A 16297-nucleotide genomic window follows, 5' to 3' on the forward strand; every position below is an offset into this window, starting at 1 on the left:
TGAAAACACTACATACTAGACTGTTAACTTCGAGAGACCTTCCTGCTATCATTGTGACGTCTTCTCCCAAATGTACACCCATTGAGACATGTCTGGAGATACAGTTTCAAAGGACAATTATTTTGCTGCTTCCATATCGTCCAAGCTGATAGATGGTCAAGGAGTTGAAGCCTTTCCTTTTCCTCTAAGGGGAAGCATGGCTCAAATCTCCAAACTGGCCATCATCACAAGGCAGCGATGGAGAATGAAGAACCAATCTGATGGGGGAAAAAACGTCCTAAGAGCAGATGTTGGATTGTTTCATAAGGCTCCTCATCGAAGTGGATATTATGAAAGTAGTTCCTCTATAGCACTGCAGAGGGATTCTCCCTTACTGACGTATGGACCCCCACTGCATTTGGCCCACACGTCGGCGAGTGAGTCCCTGCAGTACTGCAGAGAGACTCGTTCGGACATTATGCCAGGCATGGCAGCCCTCTTCCGGCCAATCAATCTGCAACCTAGCAAAGATTTTAATGATTTTCTATTTGATCTTTGTGGTTTTTTATTTCACTCTGTTACTCTGTCACTTTGATTTATACCATCTTTCTATCTCTAACATTGTTTCCCTTTCACGAAGACAGGTCGCCGGGCCATTTGGAGAGTACTAGAAAGGAAAGCCCTAAACTCTAGTCTGAACTCTGAACACACAAAGACTGGGCTAGAGCCTAGAGGAGCCGAAGCGAAGGAAAACGCAGCACAAAAGGGGAGCAAGCGAAAGCCACACCACCTCGCCACCAGAAAATTCTCCCCGAGGGGCCAAGCCAGGCCAGGGCACAACACAGGGCCAGGAGGCGAAAGCTCCCGGCCGAAATTCCCCAACCCCTCCCGCACCGCGTCCGCGTGCGCCTGCCCCACTGCGCCACCACCGACCACCGTCTCCGCCGTCTCCCCCCTCCCCGGCGGCGCGGCCGGCCAGCGCCATGCGCATCCGCCGCTACGCCGCGCGCCTCCTCTCCTCCACCTCCCCCACCGCCGCCGCCGCCCCCTCCTCGCCCCCGCCACCGCCCGCCGCGTCCTGGCTCCACGCCGCCGCCGACGACTGCTGCGCCTTCTGCGAGCTCAGCCGCCCGGCACCGCAGGTAAAGCGATCCCCCGCTCTTCTTCCCCCCTCTCCTATCGCTGCATTATTCGGCCGCGTCGCCGTGAAGGGGGTAGTTTTGCTTTCGTGCGGGGGCTGTAACAGTGGGGGTGTCCGGTGGAATCGCAGGAGGGCGCGGACGCCATCAAGCACAAAGGGCACATTGCCGGCCGAGTGCCGGAATCCGATGTCGGGGGCGATGAGCGCGTTCGCGAAGCTCAACAACCGCCTGCTCCTGAAGGTTCGCACTGTATTTCCGTTCGAAGTATCGTTTGCGCTTGCGGGGTTAGCACTGTGGCAAATGCTAATGCAACGAATTTGTGTTCTTTTTGGTGTTCTGCGAACGATTTCAGTTAAGAAATGCAAGACTGATCATGGACGCAATGTAAATAAAATTTCTGTGGGTCTGCAAGCTCTGAGGGCTTCTGGGATTAGTGAAACTGCAGTGAAACCAGAAGTTGCAGGAGGAGCTACTCTTGTTAGTGAAGCTGATGCCGAGCCTGCTGTCAAGCCTGGAACTTTCATTGCAAATGATGCTGCTATTGAGCAGGAAGTTAACTGTAAATTTTCTCTTGTGAATGATGCCGCCAAACCAGAGGTTACAGGGGTCGATTCTCTCTTGAATGGATCAACCACTGAATTAGAAGTTTTGGAGGGTGCACCGTTTGCTAATGAAGTGGCTCATGATCAAGAAGTCACAGAGAAAGTTTCTCCTGAGAGTAAAGCTGCCACTGTGCCAGAGGTTACAAGCATTGCGGCGGAAGTTACAGGGGTGCCTTCTCCTATGAATAAATCTGGCACCATACTTGAAGTTATAAGGAGAACTTCTTTGGGCAAAGTTGTTACCGATCCAGGAGTTACAATCACCATGCTCAGGACAGGTTCCCTAAGTACTGAAGGTGCGGACGGACCAGAAGTTACAGGGGCAGCTTCTATCATGCAAGAAACTACTAAACTGGAATCTGTAGGGGAGGATTATGTTGCTAGCAAAGCTGCTGCAGAACCGGAAAATTCCAGCAGAGCTTCTTCCAATGTAGATGATACTGCTACTTTAGATGAGCCACAGCTGTCTAGTTGCAATCCAAACATAGTCAACATGCAGCTTGGAAATGCTGGAGAGACTGTTGCCAGCACAGTGCAACCTTCTGGATGCGATGCTTTAAAAGTTAGCACTTCTGTGAATTCCTTAAGCAATGGTCCTGTTGGAGCCAAAGGTCCAACTGTTGAGGGAGGACTGTCAAATGATGGATTTGTTAAACCCAGTGTTTCATGTGTATATGACATAGTGGCTCGAAGCATTGGTACTTCAGGGAGATCAGATGTTATTTGTTATGCTAGGCGGAGAGGTAAGAGGAAGCTGGAGCTGCTGGAGGTAAAGACGGAAAATATCGAATTGGAAGATCGTGTTATATGCAAGGAAGAGACACTGGGGAGAACCGGTTGTTGTGAGAGTGTCTTGTCAACAGCTGGATCCGTGGATGTTAAACTTGCCGACATAAAGAAAGAACTTATGGATAATTCAGCTGCAAGCAAGGTTAAAAAGATGAAGAGAAATAGATTTGAATGTAATATTGATTATTGCCGGATGACATTCAAGACAAAAGCTGAGCTTTCTGTTCACAAGAAGAACATGTGCACGGTCAAATCATGCAGCAGAAATTTCAGATCCCACAGGTACCTTAGACGCCACCAGAGTGTTCACAACGATGATATGCCTTACAAGTGCCCATGGGATGGTTGTGGTATGTCTTTCAAGTGGTCATGGGATCGGGCTGAGCATTTCAAGGTCCATGCTGGGGTGAAGCCTTATAAATGCACGACGCCTGGGTGCAACAAGATATATAAGTTTGTTTCAGACTTCACGCGGCACAGGAGGAGGTGCAAACCTCAGAGGTAAAAGCTTGCTTGATACTACAGAATTAGGATAGTAGTGAAGTTTGTGCTTGCTACTGTAGATGTCTTTATTCATTTGCTAGGGGATCTTCGCGCAACTGTTCTGACAACTTACAGTGGGATTGTTTGTTTCTTTGTTGAGGAAAATGCTAAAATCTTTAGCTTAGAAACTTGGGTATCTCAGAATATCTATGTACATTTGCGGAAGCTAGTTGATAATATTTGCGCTGGTTACGACCAGCGCTGTATCGAATCTGAGACCTAGAGCTGTAAATGAGAAGCTATTTTTTATAATTTTTATGATTTTGTTTCAGCATATTATTCCATGCTTATTTATTTACTTGGGTAGTTGGGTCAACATGTTTGCACCAAAGTATAGTATAAGGTTAGTCTATTTTGATTGCTCAACTAGTCATGTATATAAATGATTTCTGTTACATTCATCTCATCATCTTTATACTCAGAGGTGCAATCTCATATATTTAAATAATCTGTGATGTTGTTTGCAACTTTGTACCATGTGGTTATATAAATGAAGCTAAATCACAAGCCATTGCTTCTTCTAGATGCCTGACGAACTTTAAAGCTGTTCAATCATTGACTAATGTAATGTGTCCATTTTCACGGTGAGCTCAGTGAAAATAAATATCACATCCTTTTATTTTGAAGTGCTGCTTCTGTGCTTTCCAAGAAGAATGCATGGACCATAAACATTTTTTGGGTTGATTTCAACCTACCTATTGATGAAGCACTGTAGATTATGTGACATTGTCAATTCAGAAATTGCAGAAGATACTAAGTTTTGAACTGTAGTGCTCTGGATTTCACCTTATATGCATGCTGACTTGGATTTGCTTTTAGGCTCTTGCTACCTGAACTGCTATCAAGGTAGCAAATTTGTTCCTTGAAAGGGAAACAATAAAACTCGTTCTCAAACATAAATATTGCAGTGTTATGAATGGAATAGTCAGGAGCATCCTATATGGTTTTAATGACCAATCTTGCTTTTACAGAGATAATTTAATTGTACTAGATTGCAAAAGCAAAAACTATGGTTGAGCCTTATCATAAGCACCTTGTACAGCTGTACATTCCCAAGGGGAAAAGGTTTTAAATCTTTCATTCACAGAAAAAGTCTATCTGAATACTGGATATTGACACTTCCTGCTTGTAAGATGCATCTGTCTTGCTTGTTCTCTATTTGGCAATGGATTTCAAGCAATGGCGAGTTGCTGAAATAGCTAGATGGGATACTTATTGGCCCATATTGTTTGTTAAACATCCGCAAAATAAACGACTGTGTTTTTAGGTATTGATGTTAGGTTAAAATGGCTTTTGCCTTCAAATCCTGATGGCTCTAGTTATCTTCATGACTGAAGTGAGTACAGTAACAAATAGCGTCTAGCAACTACACGTCTGCACCAGACTGTCGTTGCTTCAATTGGGTCTTCAGACCGTAAGAGGAAGGTTTTTACGTCAGAAGGCCACTCTATTTTTTTTTCCAATCCTATCAGACTTATACTTGAGGATAGTTGCTGAAAAGCTATTGGATCTGCAGCTGAGGCCATTGAATTTTGGTCCTTTTTTTTTTGCCTCCGATCCTTTGTGACGCTTCAGTCATTTTTGCTGCATGCTATGCATATATCCTTGAACTGGGTGTTGTAGCTGGATTCTGCAGTACTTGAGGCCCCGTTCCATGCAATTCGATCTTCGAGTTGCTCGCTGATGGTCGGGAAGAATGTTTGCCGAAATTTCGTTTCCGAGTTAACTTGGTCGACGCTGACTGGGGTTATGGTTATGGATGCGTCCAGTTTGGCTGCTGGTACCCATGTTTTTTTTTCTTTTTCAAAATGATCTGCGGATAATTATAGAACATACACATACTGTTACCATTCATCTTTTAGGATGAATCCTCTGTCATCTACAACCAGCTTCACTCTAATCCACTTTTTTTTCTGTCACTGCCTTTGAGCCTTTCCGTGAGATGCAGTTTGGCTCTTGTACAGTTCTAGGAAAAAACCGTACATTCTTCCGGTCCCAAAAAAAAAACCGTAACGTTTTGCATGCCACTCGATAACGTCGCGGGTTGCGCGTCGACTTCGCAAGCGCCGCTTCCACCTTCGGGGCACTCGGAATCGGTCCCGGTCGTCCGTTCTCAATCCAAGGCTCCAAGCACGTGCACGAGCTGTGGCCATGCGCCGACTGCCCGCCCGGCCAGCCGCGACGCAGAACGCGGAGCAGAGCGAGCAACTTGCTCTGACCGTCCGTCTGCCCTGTTTGCTACCTCCATAAAATAGCCCTATTGGCATGTCTCGCATAAAGTTTGAACAGATAGTAATACAATTTATTTTTTTTAGAAAGAAAAGAAGAACCAATGTGTTTTTATGGAAGCCCTAATCTATCGGCCGATATAGCGAAATCGGCAGTCTGCCTTCCTTTTCGAAGGCGTGCACATAACCAGATAACTTGGGATCTTATGACTCTATAGATTATACCATACAAATTCAGTATTAAGATAAGAATCGAAATGGCAACATCTATCTTGATTGACTAAGAAATACTACTCCCTCTATTCCAAAGTGTCGATCATTTTGACTTTTCTAAATTTATAAATTTTGCTATGCATCAAGCTAGACATCCATTATATCCTGGTACGTAGCAAATACCTGTACTTTTTATATTTTGGCTCTTTTTTAAGAAAATTCACGTTTGGACGCCTGAGGGAAGTATTCTTGGTTTTAGACCCTGAGGATCGGCACCGGCGCTGTGAGTCATGGCGCCAAGGTTGCAGCCCCTGATAAATGTGGCTGCAGCGGTGGCGCTGACGTGGCAGGGAGCTCGGCGTCAAGATCCGTGGCGCTGAGCTCTCTGCCACGTGGGGTCCCGGTTCCTCCTTCTCTCTGCACTCTCTCTCACTCCTTTCCGCCGTCTCTCTCTCGGTTCTCTCTCTTCCCTCCGCCCTCTCTCTGTCAGATCTCCGACGCCGCCGCCGCAGCTTCCCTCCATGCCACGTGGGGTCCCCAGTTCCTCCTTCTCTCTCTGTGCTCTCTCTCACCCCTTTTCGTCGTCTCTCTCGGTTCTCTCTATCTTCCCTCCACCCTCTCTCTATCGGATCTCCAGCGCCGCCGCCGCAGCTTCCCCTCACCTGCGCCCGCCTCCTCACCATCGTCGTCGCCGCCACCGCCGCTTCTGCTGACCGGCGGGGCGGCTCCGCTCACCGGCGCCGCCGCCGCCTGCGCCCCCCACGCGGGCCTCGGGGCCGGGGCTCGGCTCCCGTGCCCCTGCTCCGCTCGTCGCGGGGCCCTTGGCCGCCCTCGGCGTGGAGGCCGCGCTAGCGCCCAGTAGAAGAAAGGAGGGTGGGATTTTTGAAAGCAGGTTCGGCGCCGACTATGGCGCCGAGCTCCCTGCCACGTCGGCGCCATGTTTACCGTGGAGCTGTCATCTCGGCGCTATGGTTTATAGCGCCGAGACGTGTTACCTCGGCGCCATAGGTCATGGCGCCGACCCCCAGGGTCCAAACGTGAGAATACTTCGTCCAGAGGTAATTTTTTTTCGTGAAAAAGGTCAAAATGTAAAAAAGACGGTAGCAAATACTATAAATCTAGAAAAAACTAAAACGACTAGCTATATTTTGGAATAGAGGGGGTATAAATCAAAATATGATGGGTAGATTAAACTAGCAGTTCGTATTAAAACTTTATCCAAAACGATACAGCACATGCCACCATTCCTTAACAACAGTCAACAGACACCACATCACATAATACGACCACACCGCGACGACACAACCGACAGATGAAGCAAGCACAAAACCAGGTGCTACAATGCAAGTCATACAAATTAAGCACAAGATGATTATTTGACAGTCTAAACCATATCCCAAACGGGAGTCACTTACAATGATTGTCCCTTCAGCGAGGGAGCTCGCGGTGCTCGAACGCGCAGGGAAGACGAAGGCCGCAGCTAGTGTAGCGACTCGAGTGTCCGGATTTTCAAGGGCTTCCTCGTCGCCTTCGAGCTCAGTTTTGCTTCAGGGAAGAGACCTTCTTTTGGAGCTTCTGATGTGCTGCCATCTCCTTGTGTGGTGGATCTCTCTTCTTCTTCTTCAACAATGGCAGGGCGGCTGTAATGGCCGCGCTGCTTTCCTCGGAACGGGCCGAACGGCTCGGGGTAGTAAAACGCTCCGCCCGAGTAATAAACGTCTTCCTTCGTCTTCTTCTGTGGACGCTTCGAGCTTGGCCGCGCACCCGCCGCCGCCGATGGCGCTGCTTTTGACGTCACCGGCGCATCACTCGCGAACGCTGCTTCGGTGATGGACAGCGGTGCGCTCGCCCGAGCTCGCTTGGAGCCGGACGAGGCCTTCGCCGGAGCTGCTCCGGAACCCGCCGACGCCTTCTGCGGAGCCGATTTGGAGCTGGCTTCTCCAGGTGCTTCCTTTCCGGAGCTGTAGTACGAGCGGCTCCGACTCAGGTGCTTCTCACACAGTGTGTGGGGAAGAACAGCGGAGCTCCGGCAGTTCCACTTCCTGCCGTCGGTCTTCTTGCACCTCGGAGGCTCATCAGCAGCTATCACCTTCGCCTTCATCGTCTTGGACTTGGACCCCTTCTTCTGCTCATTTCCATCTCGCTTCAGCTTCTCGTTAACCTCCTCCTCCTCCTGCTGTTGCTGCTGCTGCTGCTGCTGTTTCCCAATCTTGCCCTCCACCTTCGTCCTCTTCACAAGAAAAATCTCCTCCTCCACCTCAGACTCCGTCTCCTCTTCATCCTGCCGCAGCAAGAAGTCCACGTTGGTGTAAGACAAACCAGGATTCTCGCGGGGTTCCCTCCAGGCGTCGCCGACGAGACCATCGTCGTCGTTCAGTTCCTACATGCATAGCAAGCCAACAGCAGAAAGATCAAGCACAGAGCAAACGGAAGCAACCCGCGATGGCGCAATGTATACGGCGTGAAGTACACAGGAATCGGAACGATTCTTCAGACTAAGACCTACGCAGCCAGCAGCTCCGATCCGTGCTTGCTTCATACCCATTTCTGCTGCAGACAGAGCACACTCAGATCCAGGAGCTAGGGTTCGGACAAGGTCTCCCATTTCCGCAGATACCAAATCGGGGACCCAAGATTCCGAGTGGAAGAACCCCGCAGAACCAGCATGAAGCACGACCGAGCCAGCTGATCTGGATAATTTCCCCCTTTCTCCCCTAGCCGAGCACTCCAATACCACCGGCCTGCGGTCGAATGGACAAACCAAACCCTAAACGTACGCACATGCGAGATGGGGAATGGGGATGCGATCCAAACCCAAACAAGCACGGCAAAAAGAGGAAAAAGATATATGGGGCATCTCCAAACTAGCAGCGAAAACCGAAAACCACAGCGCACAGGTGGATCGGAGGCTCGGAGCAAGGGAAGAGGATAGGATGCTGGGGGCAGAGGCTGACCTCAGGATTGAGCGCGTGGGGATGTGTAGTCCATGCACAGCTCTGCAAGCATACCTCCGAAGGCGGGGTCGATAGGAGCATGAGGGCAGCGACGGCGTCGTCGACGTGCGAAGCCGGCGGCGCAGGCACGGGCGGTGGGAGCACGGGCTCCTCAGACAGCGGTGCCTTGGGTTGCACCTGCGCGGTGGCGGAGGAGGAGGACAAGTCAAGGATCCTGAAAGGATTCCTTCGGATCCGCATGGCGGAATCAAGTCGCCGGCGAGTAGAGGAGCGGCGGCGCTAATGGATCGAAGACTATACTAGGGTTTTGGCGGAAGCGGAAACGGAGATGGAAGGTGGGCGGTGTGTCTGATTTTGGTTTTTCTATCACTTATCTTCTTTTTGCCTTTTGCCCCACTCAACCCCCTCTCCCTCTATATGTACTGCGTGCCCGGCTAATAGCCGGCGGTATTTTTTCAAGAATTATAAAAAAATCCTTAATAAATAAAAAAAGAAATAGGCGTTATACGTGCAACCAAAATTGTCGCGAATAAAGAAAATCACTACAACCTTAGGTAAGTAGGGATTAACTGTAGGTAGAAGTGGTTGTACCGCACGAAAGAGGTATATCATTTCTAGTTTCTCAAGTTTTTGAGTCGTGATTTTCCTTCTGATATGTTTCCACATGCAAGTGTGAAGCGAAAATCTCCGCGTGAAGATGTTGATTTCTATAATTGCCAGCTAATGCCGTGTGCTAGTGTATTTATTGGGGGGTAGCATGCATTTCGGGGAAAAAAAGATAGGCTATAATAAATTGCTTCTAAATAACCATTGGACATTTGTTGGAGACTATGGACGTCCCACATTGTTATGGGGCCGCTATCTTCTTGAAGCGGCCATTACCCCTCATCCATCTAAGTGTGAAGTAGATTTGCAAGTTTCAAATAATCCCACGATAAATATATAAGGACTATACATTCTTCTTACTAGGAGATTCACATAAATCACATTGCATGGTTCCTACTAGGAGAATTCTCTAGGTTGACGTGTGCATTGACGCGTTAGTTTCACCGCGACATTATACATGCATGCTCAGAGCCTAGCTAGGACCAGTGACGGAGTGTGACTGATGTGTGATGAACAAACGAGCTGATGACTAGCTAAAAAAAAAAAATCTGAGAGAACAAACACCCCTGGCTTGGGGTTCGTTTTGGGCAGCGGAGTGAGCATCGTGGCTTGGGGTAGACAAGTAAAGAAAGTAACATGTCAAACAAAGTTACTTACTCCATAAATACTATCTTGCTAAATAAGTAGTACTATACTAGCTAGATTGGGGTTCGTTTTTGGCAGCGGAGGGAACATCGTGGAACAGCTCTCTCTACCCTAGAAATTATGCTAAACCGTTGCTATAAATAGCTAATCTCGGCTGTAATAAGTAGTGAACGTCTAGTTAGTAGAGCAGGTTTTGGCAAGAAAATGTTCAAATTTTATTACAGTCACATGACCGTGATCATTTCGGGCACCGGCGGCGGCGTGGCTTCGGCCTTCGGATTCGGATAGAGCTGTCCCGCGCGCAGGTGACGGCTCCTTTGTGTCGTTGGCTCGATGCCAACTTGCCGCGTCCACTCTTGATTTTTGGCCACCAGTGATAGGAAATAGATGGGCCCAATTAGGCCTGTTGGAAGGAAAGTCCACGGCCCTTTTTTGCATCTACGCAAGAGGTCTTTCAATTCTTTATCTGTCTGACAATGTGGCCCCTGCTTTGCGCTTCTCTCCCCTGCACTTTTTCGTTAAGAAGCTTTTCATCACCAAAAGAAAAAGAAATACTGTAGTGATTATTTTTCGTTAAGAAAAAGAAATACCGTCTGACCAAAAATTCTAATCGGACGTCCGAGCGCTAACAGTGCCGTATTAATAATGAGAAAGGAATAACAGTTGAGAGGGTATGGAATGGTGTCAACTTGAGATTGACTTTTAGGAGAGCAGTCCCCGAGAGCTTAATGCTGTTGTGGGAGAAGCTTATGCAGGTTGCTAGCAGTATTAAGTTCTCTGATAATTATGATGACATAATTTGGCAATATGAGTCTAAGGGGAAGTATTTGGTGCAATCTCTATACTCTATTATGAGCTTCAGAGGTGTGACACCAGTTTACGTACCTACGGTTTGGAAGCTAAACATACCCCTCAGGGTTCATATTTTCCTGTGGCTGTTGTCCAGGAATAAACTGCTAACCAGGGATAACATGGGAAAAAGAAGAGAGCTGAATGACCAAACCTGCTTATTTTGCTGTGAGACGGAGTCGGTTAATCACTTGTTCATTGATTTTTGTGTAGCTAAGGTGGTTTGGTCTGAGATCTCTACCCTTGTTGGTAAGAAGGTAGTCAAGATTTTGAATCAGTGGCCTGGTGGTGGATCAGCAATTACAAAAATGGAAACTTGAATTGTGTATGCGCGGCTGTCCTTTGGGTTCTATGGAAACTAAGGAATGGTTTATATTTTCAGGGAAAATGCTGGCGTGGAGTGGAACCAGTGCTGGGATCGGTGGCAAGGATGCTGGAGAGATGGAAGATTCTGCTCAAGGAGGACAAACGCACGAAGATGGACAACTTCATTGTGTGTGTGTGTGTGTTGGGGGGGTGGGGGGGCGCCGCTGGAGCGGCTTGGGGCAAGGATGCCGAGGATCATGAGCGCTATGGAAGGATCAACTTTGGGAGCGTCTTCATCTGCTTAGTCCCATCAGGACTCCAGCGCTGCGAATCTGGAGGAGGGGGGCATGAGCTCCTTCTACCTCGAGTTGATGACCTGTCTTTAGTTCTTTTGCCGGCTGCTATAGCTAGTGGCCCAGTTGAACCTTCTTGTTGTGCGGGCGTGCCTAATAGCTATAGCACCGCTGAACTAGCACGCTTTGGAACTCTTTTTGTACGCTTTGTTCTTGCAATAAAGCGGGAGAAACCTTTTCTCTAAAAAAAATCTGCTCCTGAAAGTTGCTCATCAGTCATCATACACAGTGCATTTGCTTAATGGGGAAAACAAGATTCTTCATATATCCACCTGTATAAGAAAACCTACAAGATATACACACCATTATATACTCGTATTCGTACATGTTTGCTCAGCAACATTTTCACACTGTATAGAAAGAGCATTTTCATACTGTATAAAAAGACTTGTAAGAGATTTTCTGGTTGCCTAGTTACTAGTAGTAGACACACAGCGTCTAGGAAGGCCACCAGTCCCGTTCACGACTACTCGCAGCAAAGCGTTTGCGTGATTGCCACCACCAATCTTTGAAGATAGGCAAACCGGAATGCCTCTTTTGTTCGCTTGATCGCTCCAGATGAGCTGCTTCAGTTCATGGCCGAGGTGGGTACAACCAACTCCCTGTAATCTTTGCGTATGCTCCACAGAATCTCCGCACATCTCCTCATGCTCGGTCGGTTCCTCTTTGTTGGAGCCAAGCATTGCAGAGCCAGTTCGTACATCTTCTCGACTGCCAGATTTACCGCGTCGTTTGCTTCCAGATTCGAATCCAGTGTTTGGATAGCATTGCCCTCCACAAATTTCTCCATTGCCTGTAAAAACCGGTATAGTGGTATATGGAGGAAGCACAGTAAAACCAAATGTAGACTGGTTGCTATGATATAGTACTGCATAATCGTGTTTCCACTGTTTCATCAGGTACTGAAACCAATGGTGATGCAAATAAGTACAATGTCTAGAGTGACAGAAACTAACCCATTTGGCGGTAACACGCTCAATAATTGACCTCTTTGGCTCTATAGGACGCCTCCCAGTAACCAACTCCACCAGCAGAACCCCAAAGGAGTAGACATCACTCTTCTCATTGAGCTGGTATGTTCTGAGATATTCTGGATCAAGATAGCCTGCTGTTCCTTTGACTTGAGTAGAGACATGGCTAGCGTCAGTTGGAGCCAGTTTGGCAAACCCAAAGTCAGCAACCTTGGCTCGAAAATTGTTCATTAGAAGAATGTTTGAGGATTTGATGTCCCTGTGGATGACTGGATGGTCTGCATCGATGAAATAAATGAGACAGTATTCAATTGCTAATGATCCAGTGGTTAGATGTTCAGAAATTATTTCTTTAAAGTTCAGTTCTTTGTATGAAAGTAAAGCTAAGAAGTCTTCAGTCTACCATCTCAAGATCAAGCCCTACAATGTCCCAGAAAGTTCATTGTATCCAGAACTTGCTTCAGCACCTGTAGCATAGAAATTTGCATCTAATGGGTACCTGAAATTTACCTTTGACAGTCTCTTTATTGAAAAAAAAACTTTGATAGTCTCGTGTAATTAGTGGCCTGGGTGAAAGCTAGTCACAAATTTGTGGACAGGGGCCTTCCAGTGCCATTCACTAGATATGTTCTGGAGGATCCCTCATCAAATATTCTTTATCTACAAGAATTCCCTACGGATTCATAGCATGTAAAATAATCGAAGAAAATACATACATTACTGTTATGCATCTGGTATACGGTCATACAAAAATAAGAAAGAGACATGCATCCAGGGTCATTCACATTGTAGGAAGTGTATTGCAGTAATTCAACTAAATATTGGCTGTTTTCCCGTTAGGATTGTAAATTGCAAATCTTGAATGTTTGTATTTGAGGTGTTGATTATTCTTGCAACAGCTGTTCCAGCGATATCTAATGCTGGTTTTAGTTGTATCATCTCCGTTAACTACAGAAAAATATACAAGCATAGCAGATTATAACTTAGTAACTTAAACTGAAGCTATCGTATAATTTCTGAGTAAAACAGATAAATCTTGAACTATACAACTTTTAGGGATATGTTCTGAATTTACAGGTAAATGCTGGAACATCAAAGATTATTGCTGAAACATTACACCCCAGAACAAAAGGAACAATTAATATGGTAAATTAAGCAACAAAATGAAGCTGAAAGAAGGTTTACCTGAGTAGGTATGAAGATATGTAATAGCATGAGCCACATCAATTACAATTTCCAATCTCTGTGAGAATTCCAATACTTTACAATTGACACCTGTTTATATAGCTAACCTCATGTAAGACACAGTTAGTACAAGCCATTGCACTATTACTGCAGAAGAGACAGATAGGACCACGACATTCTTACAGTCAAGGTGCTCTCGAAGATTCCCATTGGGAACATACTCCACAATGATCAACTGCTCGCCACCAAACTCCAGGTACCCATGAAACCTGACCAAATTCAGGTGCTCAATGCGTTGCAATGTCTCAATCTCGTTCCAGAACTCACGGCCCATGTGCTTGTCATACACATTCTGGAAAGAATGGAAACTCATATAGCCTTGCAGCAAGAACTAGCTTACATAAACAGGTCACAAAGAAAATAAGCACAAACCTTCTTGGCCCGTTTGACGGCGACGAGGGTTCCATCAGCAAGCTGACCCTTGTATACAGTCCCAGAACCACCCTGCCCAATCTTCAAGTTTGGCGAGAAGTTCTTGGTTGCTTTCTGGATCTGCGGCAAGGAGAATTTTGTGCTGCCAGGCATCTCCCTCTCTGAAGAATTCCTGTGCATGGGACTATACATTCCTTTAATTGATCGCTTGCTCCCGAAAGTGCTCCCGCTGTTAGAACCTTGTGAGCTTAGCGACTGCGAGACTGCAAATTTAACATAGATAAGTACCTGAACATGCCAGAAAACATAATGACAGCACGTGCTGCAAAAACAGTCAAAAGCATTTACGTGTATTGCTGAATGAATTCAACAGCGACCATTTGAGGATAACTTATCTCTGCATCACTAAGATATTAAATTCCCTCAGAACTTTGAACAAAACGGGATGGGTATAGTTCACACCATTCTTTACATGCTCAGGAATTCCCCTTCAATCATAGAGGAAATTAACAAATGCTACCTTGTGTTAGGGGTTTCCATATACTAGTTTGGTAACCCGTATTTAAAATGTTGACCAACATGGGTCCGGGGCCATGATCAAATGGTGACAGGTGGACAGCAAACAAATAAAAACTGTAATAAGCTACAAACAGGCGAAGTGTCGCACACGTCCGATTAAAGCAGTAAAGCTCAGTCGGATGGAATGGTTATTGTTGCAGGAGATGCTACAAAATGCATGTAACGAAAGATAAGATATGATTAAGATTACTAAACCGTTTTGCAAATAAAGCAGGATGTACTAATTAAGCTTCATTCGAAGAAAATATCCGAAAAATTGTACGTTGCACAAGAGCATTTTTCCAGAATTATTGCACAATAAAAACCAGTATTATAATGATATATTTCCAGAAACGAGCTTAAAAAGGACCAGCTTTCCTGCCAAAAATATCGTCTTGGATTGGAAAAGGCACCTGAAAGTACAAAAGCAGTGGAGAAATGGGTGGAGAAAGGCAAAGGGCGTCTGCGTACGTACGTTGGTGGGAGGGGTGGAAGTCGTCGGACATGGAGGTCTCCGGCGAGCGCGCCTCCGGGGGCACGAAGCAGGAGCGGAAGGCGTCGAGGAAGGAGACCCCGCGCCCGGCACCGCCCACGGAACGCTCGGAGGCGGATGGCGCCGTGGTGGCGACGGAGACGCGGGACAGCTCGCCGATGCCGCCGGGGTCGCTCCGCCTCCAGGGCGAGGCACCCCCGCTGCCGCTCGTCATCTTGGAACCCCGGGTCGGCAGTGCACGCGCAGCGCTGTCGAGGCTGCGGTCGCGTGCGGAGACGAAAGGGAGGAGGTGGCCCTCGCTGCCTTGATGGCTGGGAATTGGAAAGCTGCGGGTTGATGACGACGCGGGGGGAGGAGGAAGGACCCAAGGAGCCGGGGGTTTTGCGCTCGCTCTTTCCCGGCGCGTCAAGTTGGACTGCTTCGGATCCGGACCAGACTTTTGCGCTGCACGTAGGCCCGGCCCGTAATGTTGTTTCACCGAAAGTGCTCTGGTTTATTCGGTGATTGTTACTGTACTTAGGAGTAGGAAATATTGTCAAAAACAAAGGTTCCCTTTTGTTTATTTACCAATTTACCTACATATTTCCTGCAGATCAGAGAAATGCAGATCGAGTGGAGGAACAGTGGTGGCGGTCAATTAGCAGGAGACCACGATCAGGGAGCAAAAAAGGGGGGTGGGGGGGGGGGGGGCGGTTCTTCGGAGCGGCAGAGGAATTACAGATTTGTCACTCAGAAAAAATGGTTACCAGTAGCACTTTCTTTGGTAAAGATGTTGACAGCCACTTCCTACGGAAAAAAGGATTGCAATCCTGTGGCTGTTCAAATTTTTACTGTTTTTATCTCTAGAGTGCATCTCCGGCTAGTGCTCTGCTAGTTTAGTAGCCTGATTACTTTGTCATCTGAGGGAGCAACGATGGGACACTAGTAGTGACGCACCTGTCCCGCGTGACTCCTGTGGGACCAGACCGCGTGGAATTGGAAATGTCGGAGCGGAGTCAAAGTCAATCTTTTGGCTCGACTGCCGCAGCGCACCTACATGCGACGACAGCCGAGGAGAAGAGAGCCCGTTCCGCCCAGCGGCGAGTGGGCCGGCCCGGGCTCATAGCGACCCGTGCTTGCGCGGCCCATACCTATCAAGACCGAGCAGGCTGTGAAGTGTGAAGGCTGAGACATTCAATGCTGCCGTTGCCCGTTGCTCCGCGCTCAAGTAGGCAAGTGTGGTAGCAGGCTAGTGGTCAACGGCAGGTCGGCAGGCGATTTCTTTTTCCCTTTCCATTTGTGCTTGGCCACGCACGAGCTACGACTGCGAAGGAAGCAAACAAAAGGCCTCGCTCTCGCAGTCTCGCTGAATTCCCCGGTCGCGGCAGCGCCGAGCCGATGCGCCATCGTTCCGTGCCCGAGCAGCAGAAACCGCACGAAAGCTACGTGCAACGTGCCCCCGCCGCCAGC

General features: G+C 47.6%; 2 protein-coding genes across 2 annotated transcripts; one reads left to right on the top strand and one right to left on the bottom strand.

Moving 5' to 3' along the window:
- Positions 1–783: 783 nt before the first annotated feature.
- Positions 784–3311, top strand: LOC112873563. The gene is made up of 3 exons (XM_025936560.1): positions 784–1121; positions 1250–1361; positions 1474–3311. The coding sequence occupies exons 1-3, from the start codon at positions 963–965 to the stop codon at positions 3015–3017; spliced, it is 1815 nt and encodes a 604-aa protein (XP_025792345.1). The 5' UTR covers positions 784–962; the 3' UTR covers positions 3018–3311.
- An 8131-nt stretch (positions 3312–11442) lies between these two features.
- LOC112877259 (calmodulin-binding receptor-like cytoplasmic kinase 2) lies at positions 11443–15190 on the bottom strand. The gene is made up of 6 exons (XM_025941502.1): positions 14831–15190; positions 13798–14060; positions 13549–13717; positions 13366–13455; positions 12166–12458; positions 11443–12002 (listed from the first exon to the last, which is right to left on the bottom strand). Exons 1-6 carry the CDS (start codon positions 15060–15062, stop codon positions 11778–11780), a joined length of 1272 nt encoding a protein of 423 aa, XP_025797287.1. The 5' UTR covers positions 15063–15190; the 3' UTR covers positions 11443–11777.
- Between the last annotated feature and the right edge of the window lie 1107 nt (positions 15191–16297).

The sequence above is a fragment of the Panicum hallii genome, chromosome 9 (assembly GCF_002211085.1).
Source record: "Panicum hallii strain FIL2 chromosome 9, PHallii_v3.1, whole genome shotgun sequence".
Lineage (NCBI taxonomy): Eukaryota > Viridiplantae > Streptophyta > Magnoliopsida > Poales > Poaceae > Panicum > Panicum hallii.

Coding starts and splice junctions, on each gene's coding strand:
- LOC112873563 (XM_025936560.1), top strand. CDS start 963: ATGCGCATCCGCCGCTACGCCGCGCGCCTCCTCTCCTCCACCTCCCCC. Junction 1,122..1,249: donor TCAGCCGCCCGGCACCGCAG/GTAAAGCGATCC, acceptor GTGGAATCGCAG/GAGGGCGCGGACGCCATCAA. Junction 1,362..1,473: donor ACAACCGCCTGCTCCTGAAG/GTTCGCACTGTA, acceptor GAACGATTTCAG/TTAAGAAATGCAAGACTGAT.
- LOC112877259 (XM_025941502.1), bottom strand. CDS start 15,062: ATGACGAGCGGCAGCGGGGGTGCCTCGCCCTGGAGGCGGAGCGACCCC. Junction 14,061..14,830: donor CTTCCACCCCTCCCACCAAC/GTACGTACGCAG, acceptor TTAAATTTGCAG/TCTCGCAGTCGCTAAGCTCA. Junction 12,459..13,365: donor ATATCTTCATACCTACTCAG/GTAAACCTTCTT, acceptor TCATCGATGCAG/ACCATCCAGTCATCCACAGG.